The 12,085-nt window shown below is 36.6% G+C and overlaps 1 protein-coding gene across 10 annotated transcripts in view; it reads left to right on the top strand.

The window, feature by feature from the left end:
* Positions 1-12,085, top strand: part of AAGAB (alpha and gamma adaptin binding protein) — a 98,344-nt gene that overhangs the window by 24,063 nt on the left and 62,196 nt on the right. For all 10 annotated transcript variants that reach the window (XR_014242126.1, XR_014242127.1, XR_014242128.1 and 7 more), the window contains exons 2-4: positions 7,285-7,475; positions 7,612-7,708; positions 8,059-8,148. Coding sequence is in view for 1 of the 10 variants with exons in the window: in XM_082383414.1 (XP_082239540.1) it covers positions 7,285-7,475; positions 7,612-7,708; positions 8,059-8,148 (378 nt within the window). In the remaining 9 variants the exon portion in view is untranslated. The remainder of the gene's footprint in view (positions 1-7,284; positions 7,476-7,611; positions 7,709-8,058; positions 8,149-12,085) is intronic.

Raw genomic sequence — 12,085 nt, 5'->3', positions numbered from 1 at the left:
ATTTCTCTTTCAGATTTTTCATCATTAGTGTATAGGAATGCAAGAGATTTCTGTGCATGAATTTTGTATCCTGCAACTTTACCAAATTCATTGATTAGCTCTAGTAGTTTTCTGGTGGCATCTTTAGGATCCTCTATGTATAGTATCATGTCATCTGCAAACAGTGACAGTGTTACTTCTTCTTTTCCAATTTGTATTCCTTTTATTTCTTTTTCTTCTCTGATTGCCATGGCTAGGACTTCCAAAACTATGTTGAATAATAGTGGTGAGAGTGGACATCCTTGTCTTATTCCTGACCTTAGAGGAAATGCTTTCAGTTTTTCACCATTGAGAATGATGTTAGCTGTGAGTTTGTCGTATATGGCCTTTATTATGTTGAGGTAGGTTCCCTCTATGCCCACTTTCTGGAGAGTTTTTATCATAAATGGGTGTTGAATTTTGTCAAAAGCTTTTTCTGCATCTATTGAGATGATCATATGGTTTTTATTCTTCAATTTGTTAATATGGTGTATCACATTGATTGATTTGCATATATTGAAGAATCCTTGCATCCCTGGGATAAATCCCACTTAATCATGGTGTACGATCCTTTTAATGTGTTGTTGGATTCTGTTTGCTAGTATTTTGTTGAGGATTTTTGCATCTATATTCATTAGTGATATTGGTCTGTAATTTTCTTTTTTTGTAGTATTTTTGTCTGGTTTGGGTATCAGGGTGATGGTGGCCTCATAGAATGAGTTTGGGAGTGTGCCTTCCTCTGCAATTTTTTGGAAGAGTTTGAGAAGGATGGGTGTTAACTTTTCTCTAAATGTTTGATAGAATTCACCTGTGAAGCCGTCTGGTCCTGGACTTTTGTTTGTTGGAAGATTTTTAATCACAGTTTCAATTTCATTACTTGTGATTGGTCTGTTCATATTTTCTGTTTCTTCCTGGTTCAGTCTTGGTAGGTTATACCTTTCTAAGAAATTGTCCATTTCTCCAGGTTGTCCATTTTATTGTCATAGAGTTGCTTCTAGTAGTCTCTTTGGATGCTTTGTATTTCTACGGTGTCTGTTGTAACTTCTCCTTTTTCATTTATAATTTTATTGATTTGAGTCCTCTCCCTCTTTTTCTTGATGAGTCTGGCTAAAGGTTTATCAATTTTGTTTATATTCTCAAAGAACCAGCTTTTAGTTTTATTGATTTTTGCTGTTGTTTTCTTTGTTTCTATTTCATTTATTTCTGCTCTGATCTTTATGATTTCTTTCCTTCTAGTAACTTTGGGTTTTGTTTGTTCTTCTTTCTCTTGTTCCTTTAGGTGTAAGGTTAAATTGTTTATTTGAGATTTTTCTTCTTTGTTGACTTAGGCTTGTATAGCTATAAACTTCCTTCTTAGAACTGCTTTTGCTGCATCCCATAGGTTTTGGATCGTCGTGTTTTCATTGTCATTTGTCTCTAGGTATTTTTCGATTTCCTCTTTGATTTCTTCAGTGATCTCTTGGTTATTTAGTAACATATTGTTTAGCCTCCATGTGTTTGTGTTTTTTACGTTTTTTTCCCTGTAATTGATTTCTAATCTCATAGCATTGTGGTCAGAAAAGATGCTTGATATGATTTCAATTTTCTTAAATTTATTGAGGCTTGATTTGTTACCCAAGATGTGATCTATCCTGGAGAATGTTCCGTGCGCACTTGAGAAGAAAGTGTAATCTGCTGTTTTGGATGGAGTGTCCTATAAATATTAATTAAATCTATCTAGTCTATTTTGCCATTTAAAGCTTCCATTTCCTTATTTTCATTTTGGATGATCTGTTCATTGGTGCAAGTGAGGTGTTAAAGTCCCCCACTTTTATTGTGTTACCGTCAATTTCCTCTTTTATAGCTGTTAGCAGTTGCCTTATGTGTTGAGGTGCTCCTATGTTGTGTGCACATATATTTATAATTGTTATATCTTCTTGGATCGATCCCTTGATCATTGTGTAGTGTCCTTCCTTGTCTCTTGTAACATTCTTTATTTTAAAGTCTATTTTATCTGATATGAGTATTGCTACTCCAGCTTTCTTTTGATTTCCATTTGCATGGAATACCTTTTTCCATCCCCTCACTTTCAGTCTGTATGTGTCCCTAGGTCTGAAGTGGGTCTCTTGTAGACAGCATATATGTGGGTCTTGTTTTTGTATCCATTCAGCGATCCTGTGTCTTTTGGTTGGAGCATTTAACCCATTCACGTTTAACCTAATTATCAATATGTATGTTGGTATGACCATTTTCTTAATTGTTTTGGGTTCGTTTTTGTAAGTCCTTTTCTTCTCTTGTGTTTCCCACTTAGAGAAGTTCCTTTAGCATTTGTTGTAGAGCTGGTTTGGTGATGCTGAATTCTCTTAGCTTTTGTTTGTCTGTAAAGCTTTTGATTTCTCCATCAAATCTGAATGAGATCCTTGCCAGGTAGAGTAATCTTGGTTGTAGGTTCTTCCATTTCATCACTTTAAGTATATCATGCCACTCCCTTCTGGCTTGTAGAGTTTCTGCTGAGAAATCAGCTGTTAACCTTATGGGAGTTCCCTTGTATGTTGTTTGTTGTTTTTCCCTTGCTGCTTTCAATAATTTTTCTTTGTGTTTAATTTTTGCCATTTGATTACTATGTGTCTCAGCATGTTTCTCCTTGGGTTTATCCTGTATGGGACTCTCTGCACTTCCTGGAGTTGACTGACTATTTCCTTTCCTATATTAGGGAAATTTTCAACTCTAAGCTCTTAAAATATTTTCTCAGTCCCTTTCTTTTTCTCTTCTTCTTCTGGGACCCCTATAAATCGAATGTTGGTGTGTTTAATGTTGTTCCAGAGGTCTCTAAGGCTGTCCTCAATTCTTTTCATTCTTTTATCTTTATTCTGCTCTGCAGTAGTTATTTCCACTATTTTATCTTGCAGGTCACTTATGCATCTTCTGCCTCAGTTATTCTGGTATTGATTCCTTCTACAGAATTTTTATTTCATTGATTGTGATGTTCATCATTGTTTGTTTGCTCTTTAGTTCTTCTACGTCCTTGTTAAACGTTTCTTGTATTTTCTCTATTCTATTTTCAAGATTTTGGATCATCTTTACTATCATTACTCTGAATTCTTTTTCAGGTAGACTGCCTGTTTCCTCTTCATTTGTTTGGTCTGGTGGGTTTTTACCTTACTCCTTCATCTGCTGTGTGCTTCTCTGTCTTCTCATTTTGCTTCATTTACTGTGTTTGGGGTCTCCTTTTTGCAGGCCACAGGTTCGTGGTTCCTGTTGTTTTTGGTGTCTACCCCCAGTGACTAAGGTTGGTTCAGTGGGTTGTGTAGGCTTCCTGGTGGAGGGGACTACTGCCTGTGTTCTGGTGGATGAGGTTGGATCTTGTCTTTCTGGTGGGCAGGACTGTGTCCGGTGGCATGTTTTGGGGTGTCTGTGACCTTATGAATTTAGGCATCCTCTCTGCTAATGAATGGGGTTGTGTTCCTGTCTTGCTAGTTGTTTGGCATAGGGTGTCCAGCACTGTAGCTTGCTGGTTGTTGAGTGGAGCTGGGTCTTAGCATTGAGATGGAGATCTCTGGGAGAGCTTTCGCCATTTGATATTACGTGGATCTGGGAGGTCTCTGGTGGACCAATGTCCTAAACGTGGCTCTCCCACCTCAGAGAGACAGGCCTGACACCCAGCCGGAGCACCAAGACCCTGTCAGCCACATGGTTCAGAAAAAAAGGGAGAAAAAAAGAAAGAAAGAAAGAAAAAAATAAAATAAAGCTATTTAAAAAAATAAAAAATAGTTATTAAAACTTAAAAAATTCAAAAGTAATTAAAAAAAAGAAAGAAAGAAAGAAGAGAGCAACCAAACAAAAAAACAATCCACCAATGGTAACAAGTGCTAAAAACTATATTAAAAAAAAAAACAACGGACTGACAGAACCCTAGGACAAATGGTAAAAGCAAAGCTATACCATCAAAATCACACAAAGAAGCGTACACATACACACTCACAGAAAGAGAAAAAGGAAAAATATATATATATCGAGATACGTGGGGAGTTTCTTGCCTTTCGGGATGTCTGAGGTCTTCTGCCAGCATTCAGTAGGTGTTCTGTAGGAGTTGTTCCCCATGTAGTTGTATTTCTGATATATTTGTGGGGAGGAAGGTGATCTCCATGTCTTACTCCTCCGACATCTTGAAAGTCTCCTCCAGACCAGTTCTTCTTAATAACCACATGATGAAAGTTTACCAACGAAAAAATGCACATGTGCACATACACATTTTATATATTATATGTCATTCCTAGTAATTTTTAAAAATTTGTAATATTTATTTACTTATTTTTGGCTGCATTGGGTCTCAGCAATGGCACAGGGGATCCTTTGCTCTGGCATGCAGGCTTCTCTCTAGTTGTGGCACGTGGGTTCCAGAGGGCATGGGCTTACCGTTGCAGCTTGCAGGCTCAGTAGCTGTGGCATGCAGGCCTAGCTGCTCCCTGGTGTGTGGGACCCTAGTTCCCCAACTAGGGATCGAACCTGCATCCCCTGCATTGGAAGGCGGACTCCTAACCACTGGACCACCAGGGAAGTCCCTTCCTAGCAGTTTGAGACTAAATAATTCCTGCATATATTTTTGTTGAGCAGAAACTATGGCAACGTTCCAAATATATAATCCTAGCTCTGGAATTTAAAATTTAACTTCTAGTTTTCTGTGTTTTGCTAATTGTGCGTTTGAGGAATATTAAAAAAATTTTTTAAACTATTGGTGTATAGTTGATTTATAATGTGTTAATTTCTGCTGTACAGCAATGTCATTCAGTTATACATATATATATACATTCTTTATCATATTCTTTCCCATTATGGTTTATCACAGAATATTGAATATAGTTCCTTGTGCTATACAGTAGGACCTTGTTGTTTATTCATCCTGTATAGTATAATAGTTTGCATCTGCTAACCCCAAACTCCCAATCCTTCCTTCCCCCACTCCCCTCCCCCTTGGCAACTGCAAGTCTGTTCTCTGTCTGAGTTCATAGGTTTGTTCATTTGTGTTGTATTTTAGATTCCACATATAAGTGATATCATATGGTATTTGTCTTTCCTTTTCTGACTTACTTCACTTAGTATGATAATCTCTAGTTGCATCCATGTTGCTGCAAATGGCATTATTTCATTTTTTAAAAATGGTTGAATAGTATTCCATTGTATATATATATGTACCACATCTTCTTTATCCATTCATCTGTCAATGGACATTTAGGTTGTTTCCATGTCTTGGCTATTGTGAATACTGCTGCTATGAACATAGGGATGCATGTATCTTTTCAAATTATAGTTTTGTCCAGATATATGCCTAGGAGTGGAATTGCTGGATTATATAGTAATTCTATTTTTAGTTTTCTGAGGAACCTCCATACTGTTTTCCACAGTGGCTGCACCAACTCACATTCCCACCAACAGTGTAAGAATGTTCACTTTTCTCCACACCCTCTCACTATTTGTAATTTGTGGACTTTTTAATGATGGCCATTCTGACTGGTGTGAGGTGGTACCTCATTACAGTTTTGATTTGCATTTCTCTTATAATTGGCGATGTTGAGCATCTTTTCATGTGCCTACTGGCCATCTGTATGTCTTCTTTGGAGAAATGTCTGTTTAGGTCTTCTGCCCATTTTATGATTGGGTTGTTTGTTGTTTTGTTATTGAGTTGTATGAGCTGTTTGTGTATTTGGGAAATTAAGCCCTTGTCAGTCACGTGATTTGCAAATATTTTCTCCCAGTCCACAGGCTGTCTTCTTGTTTTGTTTATGGTTTTCTTTGCTGTACAAAAGCTTGTAAGTTTGATTAGCTCCATTTGTTTATTTTTGCTTTTATATCTGTTCCCTTGGGAGACTGACCTAAGAAAACATTGGTATGATTTATGTCAGAGAATGTTTTGCCTATGTTCTCTTCTAGGAATTTTATGGTGTCATGTCTTACTTTAAGTCTTTAAGCCATTTTGAGTTAATTTTTGTGTATGGTGTGAGGGTGTGTTCTAACTTCATTGATTTGCATGCAGCTGTCCCACTTTCCCAGTACTACTTGCTGAAGCGAATGTCTTTTCTCCATTGTATATTCTTGCCTTATTTGTCAAAGATTAATTGACAGTAGTTGTGTGGGTTTATTTCTGTGCTCTCTATTCTGTTTCATTAATCCATGTCTGTTTTTGTGCCAGTACCATGCTGTTTTGATTACTGTAGTTTTGTAGTATTGTCTGAAGTCTAGGAGGGTTATGCCTCCTGCTGTGTTCTTTTTCGTGAGGAATATTTTATATGTTCATCTTAGTATGCGTTAAAAAGGAGTTTGTGGCCGTTTGGCTGTATATTCTTATTATAACCCCAGTTAGTGGCATGTCATTTTACTTCTCTAAGCTAATTTTCCACATCTGTGTAAAATGGAGGTTATGGTTATGGGTGTGAGAGATGGGAGTTCGGGTTAGAACAATTTCTGATGTCTCTTCAAGTTCTAAATATTGTATGACATTATGGAAGCAAAATGCTCCAGTGGTTCCATGACCACATCTATGTTTATTCATCATTGACTTGGCTATTTACTGTTAAGAATTTCACCCAGTTATACCCATGTTGCACATGGATTTCTGAAACATTTGGTTCTTTCCTAAACCATTCTTTCCTAAATCATTTAATTTGCTTGGCTTTCTATATTAAAATTTGCCAGAAGTGTCTTTGTCAACAAGAATTTGAGTTGGTTTTCACAGAATCTGAAGAAGGCTGAATATATATAAATGGAATGGGGTCATTTATCAGTATCCATTCTTTTATTTCATTAGTTGAATTAATGTGTCAACATTTGGCCCAGGGACTGTGTGTAACCGTTTTGTTACTAGTTTAGCTTTGCTGCTATCTTCCTTTTAGCTTGCAGTAAGTACAAAATAGTTACAAATTCTTGACTATTCTCACAGTCTTCCAGCTTCCATGAAATATGTAAGCAATAAAATAAATGTAGCTGGTTTTCTTTCTCTTCTGTTTGCTCTTTACTGGGTATTTGGTTAGATGACTGTTTTGTTCTCTATTACTATCTAATCTAGTCACAATAGTTTTTATGTTCTTAAAGAAAAAAGCCAATTAATTGAATTAAATTATGTCACCATTACTTTTATAATCAAATGATCAGAGAAGGAAAATATCCTAATTAATCAGAGGCCCTTTGAAATCCTTGCATAAAAAGAATTATTAATCTGGTATCTTACTGAGAAAATTGACCATTGTATATTGGTTTTGTACTTTCCATGGTAATATTGTATCATTTATTTAGATATCCTTGGAACAGAAGATCTTATTGTGGAAGTGACTGCCAACGATGCTGTGAGGTTTTATCCCTGGACCATTGATAATAAATACTATTCAGCAGATATCAATCTGTGTGTGGTGCCAAACAAATTTCTCGTCACTGCAGAGATTGCAGAGTCTGTCCAAGCATTTGTGGTTTACTTTGACAGCACACAAGTAAGATTCTGTTTTCCATGGACCTTGAATAAGAAATTATTTTGTGCTTTGTTTTTTTTAACCTTGCATTTTCTGTGAGTTCTCTTAATGTCTCTTTTTCTGTTTTTGTTTCTATGTTTCTTTCTCCTCCCTCTAGAAATCTGGTCTCGATAGTGTTTCCTCCTGGCTTCCACTGGCAGAAGCATGGTTACCTGAGGTGATGATCTTGGTTTGCGATAGAGTGTCTGAAAATGGTAAGGAACTCCAGTGGGATTGTAGGTGGTACGTACGTTACATTTGCCATTCCTTGGTAAACAATACATTGGTTTCCTTAACTTAGAACAGTATATCTTGTGTGATTTTATTACCTTACAAAAATATTTTCAGCTATTTCTCTTTGGAATCTTGCAATATTTACATTTTACTTTTTAAGAACGGACACTTGGGGTTTGAGAAATCATTTTCCTTATATTAATTTATTTTGTATGCCTTTAGAATAACATTGACATTAAAGGTAACACTTTGAGATTGTGGAGAGTATTGCAGCAATATTCATGTTTTATTTTATTTTTGCTTATAAAGAATCTTTTGTGTGTTATTTTAGGTGTAAACCGACAGAAGGCTCAAGAGTGGTGTATCAAACATGGCTTTGAATTAGTAGAACTTAGTCCAGAAGAGTTGCCTGAGGAGGATGGTAAGTATTTATGTGTCAGGAGAAAGCATGGCATTTGGATTCAGATATGAGCGATTATTTTAATTCAGGGAAGAAGAATCAAAATGATATTCAAAACACATTTTTCACTAGCTCTTTGAAAAGATTTGTGCAGAATCCATTGATGCGGTCTGTTAATTGAATAATCCATTTATTTGGTTTTACCACCCATTTTAGGACTTTTGAAATGTTTGTTTTTCTTATGGATAAAGGTAGAGATTTCTACCTTAAATCTTAGTCATTTCCTCAGTCTCTTATCCTTTCTCTGCTTCCAAAAAAGGAGGGTTTGATCTATATTCATAAACAGTTAAAGTTTATGTTTCTTATTTTGAATTCCTAGTAACCTGAGGTTGAATTCCCAGGAACCCTAGGGAACATGTCAATACTATTTGTATGTCTTTTGGATATTTGAAACCACAAATAGGCCCAGAATGCGCACCCCCGGGGTAACTCTGCACTTACCTGTCTTTACTATACTTTGGACCTTCTATTTATTCCCCCTCTTTTTCCCCCTTCCCACATTCCTCTTCTCATCTTTTCTTCCAAGTACAACTATGCTAGCTGCTGTGGAATCTACCAAGATAAGATGGGTTTTGGCCCACCAAAACCTTATAATCTGGTATAAGAGATGAAACAGGTATACAAATAATTGAATTACCAAGTGGAACATCGTAAGTATTATAAAAAATATGTATATTGGTGTTATGGTGTTTCAGAGACGGAAGAGGTTATTTATCTTCAGAAGTTCAGAGAACGCATTGGTACATGAAATCTCACATGTCAGCCGCTCCATGGGGAAGAAATGGAGAAGGTACTGGACTTATAGGACTGGTAGCAAGATGCCAGTTGTTGTAAAAGACGTTCTAAGTAGGGCAGCCAACATGAATTAAAGTGCATAGAGAGGCTAAAAGTAATCATTACGTGAAACCTATATTTTTTTAAAAAAGAAATTAAGAAACACTTTTCTATATCCTGGCTTATTTAGAAGTTTTGCAAATGTTGTTCTTCAGGAATAAAGCACTGCCTGAGAAGAAGAGGACAAAAATGAAAGAAAAAGGCTGATTTTTCTCCCTGTACATTTTTAAGAATATTGAAAATTAATAAGTATAATTTCTCTTCCATGTTTTTCTAGGACTCCTTAAACTTGTTCCTGTTTTGTGTATGTGAGCATGTGTGTGATTCCTTACTTCTGGCACTAGAATGTTCTCTTCTTCCTGTTGTCCTTGAGGGTCAACATTTGAGTCATTTATTTTATCTGTTTTTATTTTGGAATCTCTGCTCCTTTATACCACTGTGCTTCTCCTTGCCCCTGTCTGAATAGTGTTCTTGTATTAATTCAGCTTAATCTTTTATTTTAAACGGTTCAATCTTGTTCCTTTATTATGATTTTGTGTCTTGTATATAAGACTCTTTTTTCTTTTTTGGCCATGCCACACAGCTTGTGGGATCTTAGTTTCCCAACCAGGGATCAAACCGGGGCCCATGGCAGTGAGAATGTGGAGTCCTTACCACTGGAGTGCCAGGGAATTCCCTAATTCAGCTTAACCTTAAAATAGATTTCAACATATCATCTTTATGTAAGTTAACTAAAACCTTCCTAGAATGTTTTAACGCAAACTGTTCCCAAGCCATATACCCTCGTCCTTTATTGGCATGTGTTATTCAAACATCAATATGAGACTTTATGCTTCTTTGTATTAAATTCAACTTATTGATTCTAGCTCTTTATTTCAGATCATATTTTTGGTTCCTGGTTATATCATCTGAAGTATTAGTTATTCTTTCAAGAATTGAATCATTCATAGTTAAGATAAACATAGCTTTTATTTCTTCATTTAAACACTGATGGTGATAAACTCATCTTTGTAGAGTATTTTCAGTTTAACCCTTCGCATATTTCTGTTAGGTTGGTAGGATGGTATTCTTTAAATGATTCATCAGTTCATGAGTTGCTGTGTCTTTCAGGCACCATGTTAGTTTAGGTAGTGAGAATAGGTAGTGAGTGAGAACTCAGTGAGACATGACTCCTGCCTTCAAAGAGTTTTCAGTCTAGAGGGGAAGGTTACACCAGTAAATTATTAGTTCCAGTGCATCTTTTCTATGGGAGAGGTGTACATAGTGGTGTCATCCCCACTTTTGTTTGAGACTAGCATGAGTGATTTGCCCTTAATCGAATAGCTAATAAGTTGTAGAGCCTGGGTTCACATTAAGATCTTCTGACTTCTAATTCTGTGCTCTTCCTTTTAAACCACCCAGGACTGGGCCAGGCCACTAGAGACAGGATCTGTATGGACTGTGCTCCATAAACTCTTAGGAGACTTTTCTCTTTAAACCACATGAAAACTATTTCTGCTGTTATTTTCCATATGCAGTCTTACAATACTCATTAGCTGAAGGATTTCCATTTCCTTTGCATACCCTCATATCTATTGATACATTGTAGCTAAGAATACCATGTTATTATTGGTATACTAACTGGGATTACTGCCCTGTTATTTTGAGTAGTATCAATTAAAGTCCAGAAGCAAAATAGTACCCATACTAAACTAATTAAGTTGTGTAATTGATGGAAACCTAACATTTTCAGGAGAATATGAGTGGATTCCATTCATGAGGTAATGGGGTTGACTTTACTGTATAAACCTTTTATACTGTATATTTATTTGTTTTAGTTTCTAGAATATTCTTTTTTCAAATTGAAGTATAGTTGATTTACAATGTTGTGTTAATTTCTGCTGTACAGCAAAGTGATTCAGTTATACATGTATATATACATATATATATACATTCTTTTTTATATTCTTTTCCATTATGGAAAATATCTCAGGATATTGAATATAGTTCCCTGTGCTATACAGTAGGACCTAGTTGTTTGTTCATTCTGCAGTAATGGTTTGCATCTACTAACCCCAAACTCCCAGTCCATCCCTCCCCTACCCCTGTGCCCCTTTGTCAACCACAAGTCTGTTCTGTACGTCTATGAGTCAGTTTCTGTTTTGTAGATAGGTTCATTTGTGCCATATTTTATTTTAAAATTTTTTTAATTTTTATAAATTATTTATTTTTTTTGGCTGTGTTGGGTCTTCATTGCTGTGCGTGGGCTTTCTCTAGTTGTGGCGAGTGGGGGCTACTCTTCATTGTGGTGCACGGGCTTCTCATTGTGGTGGCTTCTCTTGTTGCAGAGTACGGGCTCTAGGCGTGTGGGCTTCAGTAGTTGTGGAGCGCAGGCTTCAGTAGTTGTGGCTTGTGGGCTCTAGAGCGCAGGCTCAGTAGTTGGGGTGCACGGGCTTAGTTGCTCTGTGGCATGTGGGATCTTCCCGAACCAGGGCTCGAACCCATGTCGCCTGCATTGGCAGGCAGATTCTTAACTGTTGCACCACCAGGGAAATCTCTGCCATATTTTAGATTCCACATGTAAATGATATCATGTAGTATTTGTCTTTCTCTTTCTGATTTACTTCATTTAGTATGATAATCTGTAGTTGCATCCATGTTGCTGCAAATGGCATTATTTCGTTCTTTTTTATGTCTGAGTGGTATTCCATTGTATATATGTACCACATCCTCTTTATCCATTCATCTGTTGATGGACATTTAGGTTGTTTCCATGTTTTGGCTATTGTGAACAGTGCTGCTGTGAACATAGGGGTGCATGTATCTTTTTGAATTATAGTTTTGTCCAGGTATATTCCCAGGAGTGGGATTGCTGGATCATATAGTAATTCTATTTTTAGTTTTCTGAGAGACCTACGTACTGTTTTCCATAGTAGCTGTACCAACTTACATTCCCACCAGCAGTGTAGGAGGGTTCCCTTTTCTCCACATCCTCTCCAGCATTTGTTATTTGTAGAGTTTTTAATGATGGCCATTCTGACTGGTGTGAGGTGATACCTCATTGTAGTTTTGATTTGCATTTCTC

Source organism: Balaenoptera borealis (genome assembly GCF_965194805.1).
Source record: "Balaenoptera borealis genome assembly, chromosome: 3".
NCBI lineage: Eukaryota > Metazoa > Chordata > Mammalia > Artiodactyla > Balaenopteridae > Balaenoptera > Balaenoptera borealis.
Note: the sequence above shows the minus strand (reverse complement) of the source record. Positions and strands in the feature narration are given on the sequence as shown.